The 17249-nt window shown below is 41.3% G+C and overlaps 1 protein-coding gene across 1 annotated transcript in view; it reads right to left on the reverse strand.

Annotated features, from left to right (window-relative positions):
* The window catches only part of TXLNB (taxilin beta), a 35299-nt gene that overhangs the window by 9376 nt on the left and 8674 nt on the right, over nt 1-17249 (reverse strand). The window contains exons 4-7 of the mRNA XM_069852005.1: nt 14399-14569; nt 6936-7130; nt 5159-5278; nt 23-97 (exon numbers count right to left, since the gene is read on the reverse strand). Of these exons, the coding sequence (XP_069708106.1) occupies nt 23-97; nt 5159-5278; nt 6936-7130; nt 14399-14569 (561 nt within the window). The remainder of the gene's footprint in view (nt 1-22; nt 98-5158; nt 5279-6935; nt 7131-14398; nt 14570-17249) is intronic.

Genomic DNA, 17249 nt, shown 5'->3' on the forward strand with positions numbered 1-17249 from the left:
GCAATCACCTCTCCTACATCACCTGTGCCTGCAGGACAGTCTCTTGCTCCTTTAACATTTTGGCCTGGAGCTTCCATTCTGCAGCTTGGTTCAGGAGCTGTGTTTTGGGCAACAGAGAGAAAATTGTTAGATCCCTAGCTTGGAAATCTTCATCCTCCAGCTATCTATGCTGCCACTGCTACCTTGTAAGGAATGATATAACTTTCAGATCAATGTAGCTAGAGGAGTTAGGCAAGACAGAATATTTACTATTATCTAGAGATGTTGTACAGGGAATTTGGTTTGCAAAGGTATATTGGCATAGGAGTTAAAACCTACTTGGAATGAAGTTTCCAGTGCAGTGGGCTCTAAAAAGTGTGGGATTTAACCATACATTCACTGGATTTCTAGAGAGGCATTATAGTATTTTCTAGCACTTTCATTTCAGCATAACTCCAGGCAAATTCCTGCTGTCCAGTGAATGGCGAACTCCCTTTTGCATTAATGCATATAAGCATGGTCACAGTCAGATGTACCTCAAAAAATATGCAAGCTTTCAGAAAGTGAATGTGTATTAAATGTCATACCTTACTGGTGCCTGTTATCTTTGGGTTCCACTTGCACTGATGTGCCATCAGCAGGGAACCCCAGCTTGGGGTGATGCCTCACTTAGATCAAGGAGGCAGCCCAGGAAGACCTTGAATGCAGTTTCATCCTTGGCTGCTCCTGAGCAGAAGTGATTCCTGGCTTCTAGTTATTCAACAAAATGATATTCTGATGTGCAGACTCCAGATGGGAACGTTGGTTGAGGGTGAATGAATTATAGGAATGAAATGTGCAGAGACTTTTCCAGGCTGCAGTTCTGAGTCAGCACTTTTAAAGTGTGTAGTATTATTCTAGAAATTGGCTTAAACTGAAAGCAGGAAACATTTACTGAAGCATTAGTGAAACGTGTCTGTTACCTACCAAAAATTTATAAAACATTTTATTGATTAGGCCAAATGAATTTAAAAAAAAAGTTAATGATAGCTTGAGAAACAAGATATAAACAAGTTAATTCACCACAGGACTTTTTCCTGTTGAATTAAATTGTACTGTTTAAAATAGCACAGTTGGGCTCTGAAAATATATTGATAATATAGTACTGTGTAAGTCAATAGATCATGCTCTCAGAATCACAGAGTAATTTAGGTTGGAAAAGACCTTTAAAATCATTGGGTCAAACCATAAACTTAACACTGCCAACTCCACCACTAAACCATGTCCCTACCTACCACATCAATACATCTTTTAAATACCTCTAGGGATGGCAACTCCATCGCTCCCCTGGGCAGCCTGTTCCAATGCTCGACAACCCTTTCAGGGAAGTCGTATTTCCTAAAATCTAGTTTAAACCTTCTCTGGCACAACTTGAGGCAATTCCCTCTTGTCCTATCTCTTGTTACTTGGGAGAAGAGCCCAACACCAACCTCACTACAACCTCCTTTCAGGATTCCAGGCAAGAATGTTTTATGGCTCAAGTATGCATTGCATGAAGAAATACCATGTTTTATAACTGCCTCTTAATACTTATTTTGAGAATTTTATTTGATATTTGGTTCAAAGAAGATAAGTAAAATTCTTAAGTTTAGGTCTTGTTGACTAAAATTTCAAATAGGTTGTTTCATAGCCAGTAAGAAGAGGTAGCATGACTAGGCCCAGGTTAAATGAGCCTCAGTTCATGCATTTGTTTTCTCAGGAAACAGTGTGTTTGGATGAAATTTTGATCTGTAAGTTTCATGTTTTTTTTGATATCAGGGTGTCTTGTTTGTATGATTTAATGAGAAGTGCTTTGAAAATCCTCAGAGCTACTTGGATTCTATGCCAGTCATTACCCTGAGATAATGAAAAGGTCCTACCTCTCACACCATGTGTGTCACAGCACATCAGATGGACAGAGATGGCAAAGAAATGCTGCTTCTTTTGCCTGTTAATGAAATCCCTCTCCCCTATTGACCCACATAGCTTCTGCAGCCAGTAAAAATCCAAGAGCTAATAAAATCTTCTGTAATGGAAGCAAACTACATTTGAGAATTGCTCAAATTAGCGAGTGCTCTTACACAGCCTGAGGTCATCTGCAAACACCAAGCTGGGAGAAAACGAGTCAGAACTGATACACTTATTAATGGGCTATGAAGTGGTGACAAGGAAGCTGCAAAATAAAAAAATGAATAAATATTGCATGTGGTGTTTACAAAGCAGCACTTCAGTGAAGTGTGGCAACGTTATACTATATTATTGGAGCAGTAATAGCTGCTGCAGGCCAAGACAGTCACATCATACTGTACTAAAAAAAGCCAGTCTCCAAGAACATACATTCCCATTTAATGACATGGATCTAGGGATTGTTTTAATGAAAACCAAGCCTCCCTTTTTGCTGCCAGACTCTGCAAATTCCAATTATGTAGAAGTCTGATCAATACCTTTCAGTCACATACTTGAAAGCCACAGAGGCTTTAAACTGCAACTAGTTGGACATCAAAGCTTGTGTTAAAAGTGCTAAAAATGTGTTGTATGGGGAGGAAGTCCAAATAGCACCGACCAGTTATTGGATGATAGTAAAATTGTATCCTTAGGTAAAGTTGACCCTTTGGGAAGGCTACACAGTATGAACCATTGTTCCTTATATAAGGAATCACATTGTTACTTGTGCATGTAGAGTGAATTGTGCAAGCAATGAAATGACTGGCTTATTATGATGTGATCTACACGGGCTGCAGGAGGGAACATCGCTCCTCCTCTGAGGTAAAGAAGTTTTGTATAGGGGCAAAGATTCCTGCATGGAAGAACTACATAAGAAGACATCAAAGTGAGCCTTCAAGTAGTAACCAAATAGATAAAGAATAATTAAAAAAAAAACAACTTAAAGTCATGCAGAAAAAGTCATGCAGAGGGATATAAAACACTATGGAGAGAACTGAAATATAGTTCTGAAAGCTTTTCCCACAAATGACAGGATGCTGAAATGCAGTAAGGCTCTGCCTTTGCGCATTACTGAGCTGGAGAGATATACAGCTAAAGGAGAGGACTCCATCCAAACCACCTTGATTTCATACCTGCATATATATAAATACATTACTCACACAAACACTAGGATGATAGCTGTGTGGGTGAGATTAAGTGCTCAACAATATGATTGAGGTGGAAGACAAGTGTAGGCCAGCTCTTTGGGTGCTGGGCTACCTGTGATGGATCATGTCATGCTAATCGTGCTTTGATTCATTGCATGGCTGATCATTTAAGTTCTTCAGCTAAATCTACCTTGCTCTGAGGTGATGTAAGCAATACTTCACCAGCCTACCTCAAAGGCAAGGTTATTAAGCATTAGCTTGGACAGTGTAAAAAATGTTCCTTGCACGTGGTGCATATCATTATACACCCACTACTTAAAGGCTTTGTAGCTTGCTTTTGGACCTGTTATTTCATAGGTGGTAGCTTTACATACAGCTAAGCCACAAAGAAATTCTCCCACTCCCAAATATAGATGGTGATTGACTTCCACCACTTCAGAAGAAATGAAAATAATAAACCTGTGCAAATCGGTTCTTGATAAAATACACAAAGAATGTCTGGCTAGAAACAGGGCTAGACACAGGCAACAGGCAAACACAAACCTTATGTTCTGTGATGCACAGCAAGAAAGGTCATTGATATAAGGCTGCATATGTCATTTTTCCACAGAGCCAATGGCCTGCCTTTAACATCTTCTCCCCTCTGCCCCCAGTTTCTGAAATCTGGTACTCAGAACCAAAACTCACAGTGACTCAGTAAAGAAAGCCCAAATTTGCTTTGTCATTATAAGGGATTTCTAGAAAATGTTTCCTGAGGTTTGAATCTGCCAAGAATAAACTGTCATGAAGGAAATTTTGGGGTTTGGCTTTAAACAGGCCTCACAGTGAAAGGGAATAACTCATCTGGACCACAAATAGTCATGCAGTGACACGCAGATGTGCACACAGACAAGCCCCAGCTTCCCTTCCCCCTTAATCTTCAGCTGTGGGTAAAGCTGAGCAGGTGTCCCAGCTGCAAGATCAGTGCAGAGAAAGCGGATAAATTCTCTTGTGGCCAACTTTTGGTAAGAGGTGTCTGCTGTGTTTCCCCTGGGCTCCATCCACGGGCCTTATCACCCATATTTGATGATACTTTGGCCATGTTTGTGCTAATGATTCTGTTTCCAGACAGGGGGAGGGGATAAATAGCCTCTCTTTAGAGATCTCTCATGCTGCTCCTGAGGCTGGAGGATTGGTGAAATCTATATCTTTCTTCCAGCTCTGGAGAGCCTGTCGCTCCCCCAGAGCAGTCTCAGATGCCGCCACACCACTGCTTAGAAGAAAGACTAGGTGTCAATGTTGAACTCTGATCCTCTGTAGATGTTAGGATTCTTGTGAAAACACCAGTCGGCCTGAGAAAATTAATTTTGATGGAGTTGCAAAATGTGTGAGAGACCAGAGAGGAGTGCTCTCCTCCCATCGCAGCTCTGCCTGCACAGGACATCCCTCCAGCTCTCTGCTGTCCTGTTGCTAGTGATGTCCTGTCTGCCAGGTGGAGAGGGACAGCAGATGAGGCTGCTAAACAGCATCAGACCCTTCCTGTCTGAAAAAGGCACTGGCAGACCAATGTGGGGAGTGAAAACTGCAAAAGAGAAGGGGACACTCTGTCTCAGCAAGCAGCTTCTGTGGCCTCCGCTGGCAACATTGGACCCACATTAGAACATCTGTGGAGGGTCTGAGCCTGCGGCATAGAGGCCATTAGCCATCTCACCTTAATCCTATGTTCTTGTTCTCCTGACTGTTTAAATATGCTCATTTATCCCTTGAGGATGTAGAGTATCAAATATCAAAGCTGTTAAAAATCTTGATGGTGTCACCTGACCCAACGTCCCTGAATCAACTGTGAATCAACTGTGTAGGAATGGTGATTTAGCTAGAGGGGTCTGTGCTGTAGCCTACTGCTCTGCAGTTTGCCTCAAAAACTGTAAATGCCAATGAAAGCATCAAGCATTGACAGTAGCAGTATAAAAGTCTCTGCTACTGTATCCTAGCTTGGACTTGAAGAGCCAATGTATTAGTGAAATAAAGCATGCAAGACTAGTTCTGACCTAAAGTTAGATAAAACACAGACAGATTAGAAGGATAGGTACATATTCCTTTTCTTTCTGATGTCTCTCTTCGGCTTCCTTCATCATTTCCTGAGACTGCTCCAACTTGGCATCCACCAGTTTCTGTTGAAGTTCTCTGTGCTTAAATATTTTATCAAGGTGCTGTAAGAAAATAAATTCTGCTGAATGCACAGGTTTAATTGTGTACACAGGCCTTCATGCTCATGCACGTACAGCTTTCTGCTGGAATACTCGTAAGAAAACATTGCAAAACAGGAAGATGCCCAACCTACTGCAATTAGTAAAAAACTACAGTGCTGATCAGAACAAGCTGTGCCAGAATTTGCATGGGAAGGGAAACTTCTTTGTATTATCTACTTTTATTTATTATAGAAAAAAAATTAAAATAACATCTTTGCCATTTTCATGGTCTACATATGAACTTACTAGTATAATCTAATTTAACTGAAGATAAAATAATGGGTCATCAATACTAAATACGCAGAAGACACACTTTTTTGGAGCTCTTGAGTACCCAGAAGATCTAAGCCACTGTGTGGATAACTGTGTAAAGAGGCATTGACCCTACAGTATCTGGGAACATGTGCACAGCTGATGCTGTTCCCTCTGTAAATACAATCCCCACTCATCCCCTTTGCTCTGGCTGCACACGAACAGTGTGGGCTTGGAGAACTTGGGTGAAAGTAAATGAATGGAATTGTGAAGGAAATCAGACCAGATGAACCAGAGGTCACCTCTGGCCTGTAAAATATGTGGGTCCATGGTGACATTCAGGAGGTAAATGTTGCCCTTTTCACTCTGGATTCATTCAGACAAAATTCACAGGACTAAATATCCTGAGTACATGCCTCTACTTTACATTTTCTTCTCATAGAAGCCACAAGACAGGAATGTACATTTCCTTCATTCAGCCTAAGACTTCATGCATGATGCAACAGATTTGGAAATGCATGTATTGTACTGGGCATTCCACATTGTAAGGACAGATTACTTATGTTTTATTCTGTATGATAATGTTGTCTGGTTGCACTGAGACTCAAAATAAACATATTTAGAAATAATAAAAAGACCCATTTTTGTATTAGTTAGAGTTTGTCATAAAACTGAAAAAAACCCAGTAGTTCAGGATTTTATGGAAGGGTCTTTTTGTGTCAAAATTTTCTGATCAGCTCTAATGTTTACAGGAAGAATAATTTCCCATCTGTCTATTATCTGCTAGGTCTTATGGTGCACATCATGCCTGCAAAGAAGAATCTGTTCCAATGCAAAAAGCTTCCTTTATCTGTCATCTTAATTTTCTGTTTCTGGGGAAAGGTCAGAGCATTTACCTCAGAGCCCCTCTCAGCATCCCGTGTCTTGAGGGAACAAAAGTATCTTTGGTGTGACCAGCAGAGCAGTTTGTCCAAAAAGATGGAAGCTGGGAGGGATCTCAGTGGGGGAAGCAGGGAAGGGGTGCTGAGGGGCTTCCTGGGGACTTGGGGGAGATGTGAGTGGGACAGTAGGCAGCTTAGTGGGCATCTGGCATGCCTTGGTGTTTGGCTGCCTCAGCACCTCTCCCCACAGCAGCAAGGGTCACACAACTCCTTCCCTGCAAAATTTGCTTTGCAGAGTCCAGTGGGCTTGCTGCATGCATAGTCATGATCAGGCAACAAAGCATGATGGAGGCTACCCTTGTCATCCCCATAAGACACTCAAATGAGAGCCAGCAGGGAGGACAGGCTGGCGTTGCTTTCTGCTTTCCCCCAAGGAAGATATATTTGCTGTCAATTCCCATGGGCAGCCAGGGTGTTGCTCTCACCTCCTCCCGCAGCTCGTACTGGTCAATGATGCTTTTCAGCTTCTCTGCCAGCTCTGTGTTCTCCTGGCAGAGCTTCATGTTCCTCTCGCTTTGCTGCTCAATCTGAGCCTGGATTTCACTCAGCGTGCCCTGGAAATGATTTGTTATTTCTTTCCTCTTCTCATCTTCCTCCCGTGCCCGCTGAATTGTTTCCTCCTGTTGTTAAATGGAAGAGAACACAGTCATGTAAGAAAGCCAGGTAATAAGTGGTTCCAGAAAGACACCGTCTCAGAGTAGTGTAAGGCTTCCCTTTGAAGGATTATAGATGTTTGCATTTCTCTTTGGAGATTTTCTTGCTTTCATCTGCTCCAGCATTAGGCGTGATTCTAAATTTACAGAGAAAATTATACAGTGGCCTTGAAAAAATTAGGGAACTAAGAATTTGCATTTATAAAGATGGATGTAGAGCAGCATTTCAGATCAAAGTGAGCCTGGGAAAGGGAACATTCATGCATGTCTTTATTCATGATATTGCAGAACAGCTTTTGCTTTGGAAGAAAATATTTATTGAATGTAGTCAAAAGCTGTTTTATCAAATTTCTTTTTTATTGAATTAAAAAATCACCTTTTAAGTTGCCTTCTTTTAAGTAGGAATCCTAATATCAAGTGTATGGTCTTTGAGATTTTCATTTTTAAGAGAAATCCATAACTTTCTGTAGAATCCCTCCCAATCCTTCAAGTTTCCTTCCCTAACTTTTTAACTGACACCAACATTTGCACTTATTTTTAGATGGTGGAATCAAGGAAAGCTTGTGGGCTTTTTCTTGCAGAATCGAAGCATAGAATCATGATTTCACCTGGAGAGAGACAAATGGATTTTTGTTTTTTTTTTAGCAGCTGTTGAAATTCTGTTTTGGGTTTATTTATATAAAAGACAATGCAGAAAGAACCTGCATTAATTTCTTTGGATCCAGAAATGTGGATTACTTTTATTCCTTACTCATTCGCTTCCAGGGCAGTCTGTTCTTCTGGGGAATGTAATCCTGATGTACAGTGGCTAGGACCATATTTACTGCAGTTACAAATCACACAAGAACCACGTTAAGAACCCACTCCACAGCATGCAAATGACATACTCTAATAAGGTTTCAACTTGACTAGTAATTTACATAAATATATTTGATAAAACCACATATGGATATTTACTATAAATATACTTGAATGTATAAATATACTTAGCTGACTCTAAGGAAGTATAACTTACATCACAAATGTGACATTAAGGGTCTTGATTCAGCCCTTACTCTTAAAGTAAGGTGAATACCAAATGATACGATTTCTACTCAGCATGCAAAACGCAAGCCTGATCTTTGACAACTGCCGTTCAAGGTAGGGGATGTTTGTCCTTCTGCTGACCAGGGAATGATAAAGATGACAATACCTTGGATGATGGGAGGAAAGCATTGGAGTGATTAGTGCCAAAAACATTGTAGTGCATGGAAATCACCTTGAAGCTCTGCTGTGCTCTGCTGTTTACTATGTGCTCTCAAAAAGGGTAAAATGAAGTGTGAGCCCACAAGGACTCTGACTATTAAGAGTAAGCAAGAATCACAGATGAAGCTGGGCAAATAGCTTGCAGGGGCTCCTGGTTCAGTACCTGTGCTGGGAACTGGTTGCATGAAAAATTTGCAGCAAGGTGAAAAAGAAGCTCTTTAATTTTTTTGTTTGTTTGTTTAATTGGTGAGAATGATTTTGAGTTAGGCTGAAATGTTTTGCTTGACCAGAAATAGATCTGTGTTCTCTTTTTTGGCACTTTTTATTTAACTCTCTTTAGGACAATTTTGAAACAGAAACGCTATTCCAAATTAGAGCTAAAAATGCTATTCAGAAGGTCTTTTAAATCAACACTTTAGCATTCCCAAAATGGAACATTTAATTTTCTTTTGAAAGAAGATGTTTACAAACAATGTCATCCTTTTTATTTTTGTTTGAAACTCTGGCAACTTAACTTGAATTTGTAGATAGCTTTGGTCAACTCAGAATTCCATATTACCTCTAATACACTGTTCAAAAAACTGCTCATGTCTCTTTGCTCTGCATTGATAGGTGCAGTCCTGAGCAGGGAGAAGAGTGATCAGGTGCTTTCACTTCAAGATGTCAAAGGCGGAGTGAGAAATTGAACTTGCCTGACTGGAGTCCTAGTTCTATGGCTTCAAAACATCCTTCTTCAAAAATACTTTATTGTTTTAGTAGACCAAATGGTATTATAACACATCACTGCTGTGATTTAAAGCTCTCTGGAGTAATAAATCCAGCTGAATATAAAACAAAAAGCTGGTGGATTGTGCGTAAGTCATACTGCACAGTTCAGTTACAAGGTGAAACGAGACATCCTGAAAGCAGCAATCATGCAAATGTAAAAAAAACCCCAAGTGCACGTCTTACCCTGAGGATCTTATTTCCTGCTAATCCTCTATTCTGAGGTTGAGTAATTATACAGAGCACAGAGACAATACAAACAGTCATGGCTAAGGACACTGAGCCAGGAAGCATTTAGTTGCAGGGCACAGTATTTCTCTTGACCTCTTCTGCTTTGGAGAAAATGATATTTGGGGAGGATAGTTGCTTGGGAGGGCAGAGGGCTGTTTGCCTGGGAGGGCAGAGGGCTGAGGTGTGTCCCAGACAGCTCCTCAGAGTCCATCATAAAATGGCAGCGATTTGTTAAATCCTTGACATCCCAGCTACAGATTAAGGGTGGGTGTGGGTGAAAGGAACTGGCTCAGTAAGAAGGTGACTGTGTGGCTATGGCACTGTGCAGAGACCTACAGGTGTTGCCTCTTCCCTGCACCAAGGAATCAACCACTTCATGCCTCAGTGCTCTGCTGTGCTGCGAAGCTGGTCATGATGCTGCCAGTTCACAGCCGACTACTGGGTGATGCTCAGTCCCTATGGTAATAGTTTCTATCTCTTAAGTGCTACTTATACTACCATGGGAGTACTGATGCATCTTTGGAGGTGTGTGCATTAAGCCTCAGCCTTTACTATCTGTAAAAGTCTACAGATAAGGCTGCATCAGCACTTGAGTCAGGGAAGGGGCTAGGTGCCCTTGGTGCCACCAGCAGAGCCCTGCTTCCCTGCCAGCTCTGCTCCAGGACTGTGGGGTTGGTTCCCCTTCACCTACCTTGACTGGGCAGGTAGAAAGTCTAGCAAACTCTAAATCATCAGCATCACAAGGATAAAACCCCAACTCTTTGCTTACACCTGGTAGCAGTAACCTGAGAGAATGCAGTTTTTCCCAATTAGGTTCCTTAGTCCTTCCCATTTCAAGACCCCATAGTGTAAAGTGACACCCTTAAGTTTTCCCCCAAAGTGGGGGCTTGAAGACTGGCTTCTGTTTTGCATTATTGTTGTTGCAGCTGAAGTACCTGTGGGGTCCAAAGCTCTTGGCTTGCTTGGTTGCAAGGAGCAGAGGAGAAGGTGTTTGGGGTGGTGACTTCACAGTGTCATCATGGTGAATTCATGGCATGCAAACAATACTTGGCCTTGTCAGCTGCTTCACTCTGCTTATTCTTTTAATAGATTTGAATTAACTGTTCAATTTTAGTGAGAAAAAGAAAGAATTTTAAATTCTTTTTAGATTACCAGTGGTAGAAGAGTAAAGTCCAGCCATAAACTATTTTTCCCTTTCTTCTGTCCTTTCTTAATCTTTGTGCTCTATATCTACCCTATTAAAGATGCATTCTTGTGCCCCATTGCAAGACTACTATTGCTCTCATGTTTTACTGCTAAAAGCGAAAGAATATATTGAATAAAACCTTGTAAAATTAAGACAAAGATATTTTGAAGCTTGGGATTTATCACTGGAATGTGAGATAATTTGAAAATGGAAGGGCAGGATTGTCTCTGGTCCTCATCTCTCTCTGGGGCAACTCCAGAAGACTGTTGTGCTGCTGAACTCATATAAGCAGAGACAATACGAATGTGGACAGATCGTTTTCAATGAACTGTTCTCTTCATTCCCAGATGCCATGGCCTGAGCTAGTTTGGAGCTGAGCCCATAATTGAAGCTGTTGACTATTGTGACATTTGTATGACAGTCATTGCTTAATGCCCGATAGGAGGAAGGACAAGGGACCTGAGATGTTCATGTCACTACAAGATGCTAAGTAGCCACCAGACTGTCAGATAACTGACAGAATACAAACACAATGCAGAGAAATGAGAGGTTGTTTGTCTTAGCAGAGTCACTGTCTATTGCTGTAGGAACGCATTCTGCTATTTCACGAACATTTATTTTGCTTTTCTTCGAGGGAGAGTTAAACATCTGTTTTCTGCTGTGAAGTGTAACTGCAAGGAAATAATTTGAATAGCTGGACTGTAAATCAGTCAGATTTTGAGGCCAGTATCCAATACTAACCAGAAATTTTATTTCTCTGCTCTGCACTACGGATTTTCAGCACAGTTCCACATCGCATATTCATCACCACTTGGCTGCAACATTCTCCAGTTAATGGGAATTCCACACATCAGATGAGTGAAGATGTCATTTACGTGACGTGATGTGCATATAATGCACCACATGGCAAGTCAGAGTAGGTTCATGATCGGGACAGGCCTGGTTTCTCCTTTGCTATTGAAATGACACAATCTCCTACAGTTTTTATTTTCCATGCTTTGGAACATAACCAAACGTGCTAATCCCAAGTGCTAGAAAATTATGAATTAGCTTCTCTGTCCTGACAAAACCAAAATAAAAATGACTTCAGCACGAGATTTTAAAAATAACTTTTGATGGATTCTTTTGTTCTAGGCCCTCTTAGTACTGTCATAAGCGAAAGAAAATTGCACTCACTTAAAATAAACAGAAGATGGGATTCTGGAGATTCACAGGTTTCCAGGAGTTAAAAGGCAAATATCCCAAGAATTATGCTAAAATTCTTAGAGAGGCAAAACTGGATAAAGATACTGAATGCCTTTGTTTATTAATTTAATCCTCATTCATTCTGCAAGTATATTTCTTCTTACTGTCTTATTCAACTTTGTTGTCTTTACGTTGAAATCACAGGAACAAAGGAGAGCTAGTATTCTGGGTTTCTTAAAAGGTCTCTAAATTCTTAGAAAGAAGTAGTCAAAATCTGAGCACTTCTTCCTGCTATCAGATCAGCTTAGGTACCTTTCCAGGCTCACTTGGTATAGATGCAGGATAAAAATCAGAACTGAGTCTGAAATTTATAGGTTTATTTAGGGGACCTAGTTACAAAGTAAAACAGTCCAAGAAGTGGAAAAATGTTGGAAAGAGACTTTGCTAAATATGAAGATGAAGTGTGTAATGAAGCATTTATATGTAAAGAGAAAGGAAAAATCATGCTCTCTGGTAGTGAGATTAATGAGAATATGATAGCTGGGAAATTGTGTGACGAATTCAACAAAACCTATTCCAAATGTGTTCTCCAAATATGACTATTTTTTTTCTCTATACCCCAGTTTTCACTGATTTGTTCCAATGACACAATTTATTTGTTTCAGAAACCTCAGTTGAGTCTATACAAAGTGCTGTATACTGTACTCTTAAATCACTTTAAAATTGGATTGTATTTCTGCTGAAAGATTTTGCCCAAAAATATTCTGATATATCAGTATCAAGGTATAGCTCAGGTCTGGTACAAATTACAGGCACAAATTTAATTGGCACTTTCATATTTGCAATAGTATAACTGACCACAAAAAAGATTTGCTTCTAGTTCATAGAATCATAGAATCACCAGGTTGGAAAAGACCTCTTGGATTATTGAGTCCAACCATTCCTATCTGCCACTACACCATGTCCCTGAGAACCTCATCTACCCTTCTTTTAAACACCTCCAGGGATGGTGACTCAACCACCTCCCTGGGCAGCCTGTTCCAGTGCCCAATGACCCTTTCTGTGAAGAATTTTTTCCTAATTTTCAGCCTGAACCTCCCCTGGTGGAGCTTGAGGCCATTCCCCCTTGTCCTGTCCCCTGTCACTTGGGAGAAGAGGCCAGCACCCTCCTCTCCACAACCTCCTTTCAGGTAGTTATAGAGAGCAATGAGGTCTCCCCTCAGCCTCCTCTTCTCCAGGCTAAACAACCCCAGCTCTCTCAGCCGCTCCTCATAAGACCTGCTCTCCAGCCCCTTCACCAGCTTTGTTGCTCTTCTCTGGACACGCTCCACAGCCTCAACATCCTTCTTGTAGTGAGGGGCCCAGAACTGAACACAGTATTCAAGGTGTGGTCTCACCAGTGCTGAGTACAGAGGGAGAATAACCTGCCTGGACATACTGGTCACGCCGTTTCTGATAAAAGCCAAGATGCCATTGGCCTTCTTGGCCACCTGGGCACACTGCTGGCTCATGTTCAGTCGCTGTCAACCAACACCCCCAGGTCCCTCTCCTCCAGGCAGCTTTCTAGACAGACTTCTCCTAGTCTGTAGCAGTTAGTTTTCCTAACTGCCTGTTAAACTGCTTTTGTCCTACTCATACACAGTTTGAGTGTACAAATAGCCCCTCCCACCTATGTTCTTACCAACACGCAATGAAAGTCAGAGCTGGCCCCTGAAAACCCATTCATGAGCTGATGGAAAAGACAGAAAATCTGTTACAGTTAATAGAGGTTATATCAGGTGAAATTCTTGCTGCTGAGAATTCATACATGTAATTCTATATATAACTATATCCCCATAAAGAAGGTTTTTGAATAGATCAAAGCAGAGGCTTTTTGTATAATAATAGCACCACCGTCACTAACACGTACTTGGAAAAAAGGAAGATCAAAACAGAAATACACTTCTTGAACCTAACATTTTTCAAAAAGCATAATCATATTATAAATTTCACATTTAAATGGCATGATGCACCAAGCAATTGGCAGACATGGCATATGGATCCCAGCATTTTGACACTCTGGAAGATTTCCTTTTTGAAATGATGCTTGTAATTCAAATGACTTCTAATGTGTTGGCATCTTTCCTGTATGGAGGCTTGATGTCCTGATTGTCTAACACTCACAGATCACCTGAAAATGCCCAAGTACTCAAATGACACGGTAACACCTGCTAGCCTCCTGTGAGCCCCCTGGAGCAAAGCTGGTTCTCCTATTATTCTGTCCATGCATGTACATTTGCATCTTCAGTCTCAGGGACCTGGTCTTTTAGCACCACTGGTTTTCTCTATGCTGAGCTTCCTGATAATGCAAGGAGAGCTTACAGTTAGTGTGAGCAAACTCAATGTCCAAAAGCACTAGGATATTTCCAAAGAAGGAATAAAGGAGTCCTGGTATAACTGGACCTGTAGACTAGAGCAAGTGTATATATCTATATCTATATCTATATCTATATCTATATCTATATCTATATCTATATCTATATCTATATCTATATCTATATCTATATCTATATCTATATCTGGGAAGGCACCAGCATCTTCTTACCCTGCCACTGCTGGGTACTTTGTTAATGCCACCACTCACCTTGAGGTTTTTGTTGTGCCTCTGGAGCTCTCGGCACAGGCTCTCAAGCTTGCTGCGGGCGAGGATGGCTCGGCTGTGCTCACTCTGCAGTTGGTCCTTCTCCTTGGTGATCTGGGCCTGCCTCTTCTGCAGGTACTTGAGTTTTTTCTGCTCAGACCGATGCTCTTCAAGCTGGGCAGGGAGTGGGTATTAAAATGAAATTAAGAGGAAAAAGAAAGAAAATAAAATGAGTTATTTTGAGCTTGTGAAAGTGTTCACACTTTCATAACCTCTTAGGAAATGCTTTGTATTTATCAGCACTAATGGAAGAGCAGTGACCAACTTGGAGGCAGTCCCAAGTCTGCTCTCTGCAACAGTCCTAAGTGTGTTGTAGTGTGGGTGGGTGAATATAGTTTTTAACATGCTTATCGCTGCATTTCCGCATTTCCTTCTTTGATTTGAATTTCTTTAAAGAGCAGCTGTGAAGTTTTATTTTTCTTTTCAACTTTAGGAACAGGAGCAACTGGTAGCACTGTATGTGGTGGGATTTCTCCAGATCATGAGACAATGCAACAGTTGCTCATACTGTTTTACAGCTTCCTGAAAAATAAGCAGGTTCTGAGATACCCAGGAACTTGCTGAAAAACACAGCAGCAAAACAGGCATTGGAGAGCAGTGGGGTCTTTGGTGCTGATGGAGAAGAATGATCTCCAGGGAAGAGTTCCCCAAATTACACATGAACACCTCCTCTTGCCAGGCTCCTCCTGCTCATGGAACCACATGGGACCTTCTGTCAGTTGTCTTTCTGGAGGTCCTGTTGTCAGCAGGGGAGGATTACAGTGAATCAAACCCTTTTTGGGCTCTTTGGTTCACATGGGAGCCTGCTGTTCCTGTGGGTGCATGGCTTCTGCCTTCCCTATAGGGCTGGTAGGGATTAGGGTGTATTTGGAGGGGGGTGAGCAACAGAATTGCTAATAGCAATCCCGGCATAGACTGGTCATTTCTTCTGACATGTGTCTATTATCAGCTGTCTTGAAAAATATTTCATGCGCTGCAAATCAACAGCATAACAGGCATGTCAAAGAAGCACTTCATGTCTGAAGCTTTTAAAGATTTCTTCTCCTCTTCCAACACACAGCAGCCCTCCTCGCTGTATTATAAGCATGCATACATTATAAGACATTTATGAAGTCCAGATGTTTTTGGTTAAAAAACAGCAGCACATGAGCTGCTATGTGAAAACCTTAATAATAGCATCTGTTATTAAGATTACACTATCTAATAGTATGGTACCACTAGTATTAATTATTAACACCATTATGACTGGGAAAGTCTGTGACTGCAGGGGAATGATGAGAAGCACAAACAAGACTATCTACAGGCATCATATTTTACACTTTCTCTGTCTGAGATTCTGTTTTTTTGAAAATGTTCTGTAATTTATGCTTACAGTACAGAGCTCTGTGTATTACTAATTAAATCACAGCTAGGCATATCACAAAACAAGGCCATCACCAGCTTGGAGCATTTTACAGTTTCTGCTCAACTTTCAGCTTGTTTTCTGCTTGGTTTTACCCTAGTAGGTCAGAATGGGGGCTTACCTCAATAGGGGCTTCAGATAGGGAGCTTAGAATAAATAGGTCTTAATTGTGATATGAGAAATTTTCCAAACAATTTTTTCTCTCTTTTTTTCCCCATAAAAAGGACTTGCGCTGAAAACTTGTGTTTCAAAGTTTTCAGAAATGTATAAGACATGGTGTTACTTTTGCACTGAAGAAGGGAATTTACTGAGAAATAGAAGTGACAAGAGGGCCACCAATGACAAATTTTTAAGAATAATTCAGGTAATGTCACAGAATCACAGAATGGTAGGGGTTGGAAGGGACCTCTGGAGGTCTAGTCCAACTCCCCTGCTAAAACAGGTTCACCTAGAGCAGGCTGCACAGGAATGCATCCCGGCAGATTTTGAATACCTCCAGTGAAGGAGACTCCACAACGCCCCTGTGCAGCCTGTTCCCAAGCTTTGCCATCATCACAGTCAAGGAGTTTTTCCTCATGTTGGGGTGAAACTTCCTATATTCCATTTTGTGCCTGCTGCCCCTTGTCCTGTTGCCAGGCACCGTTAAGAAGAGTCTGGTCCCATCCTCTTGACATTTGCCCCTTAGATATATATAAGCATTGATAAGACCACCTCACAGTCTTCTCTCCTCCAGGCTAAACATACAGAGCTCACTCGGCCTCTTCTGGTAAGAGAGATGCTCCAGTCCCCTGCTCGTCTTTGTGGCCCTCTGCTGGACTCTCTCTAGTAGTTCCTTGTCTTTCTTGAACTGAGGAGCTGAGAACTGGACACAAGACTCCAGATGCAGCCTTACTAGGGCAGAGAGAGGGGAAGGATAGCCTCCCTCGACTTGCTTGCAGCACTCTTATTAATGCACCCCAGGATATCATTGGCCTTCTTTGCCACGAGGGCACATTGCTGGCTCATGGTTAACTTGTCCAACAGAACTCCCAAGTCTTTCTCCACAGAGCTGCTTTCCAGCAGGTTAACCCCTAGCACATACTGGTGTACAGGGTTACTCCTCCCTTGATGCTGGAGTCTACACTTTGCAGAGAATTTTGCAAAAAGGAGAAACTGAACTTCACATTATGATGAGGCATGGACAAATCTGTGCATGAAACCCATTATAAAGTCAGTGTTCTACTTGGCACTTTTTTCAGAATGCCACAAACTGTAAAATGCTGCAGCGTTTTCATTTGGAAGATTTCCACAGCTTATAGCTATAAAGTACTTCAACTACTTAGAAGAAAATACTTGATCTGAAAATAACCCTAAGTAAGTGTGGAAAGAGCATAGTCAGGTAGGTGTCATTGT

The sequence above is a fragment of the Phaenicophaeus curvirostris genome, chromosome 2 (assembly GCF_032191515.1).
Source record: "Phaenicophaeus curvirostris isolate KB17595 chromosome 2, BPBGC_Pcur_1.0, whole genome shotgun sequence".
Classification (NCBI taxonomy): domain Eukaryota; kingdom Metazoa; phylum Chordata; class Aves; order Cuculiformes; family Cuculidae; genus Phaenicophaeus; species Phaenicophaeus curvirostris.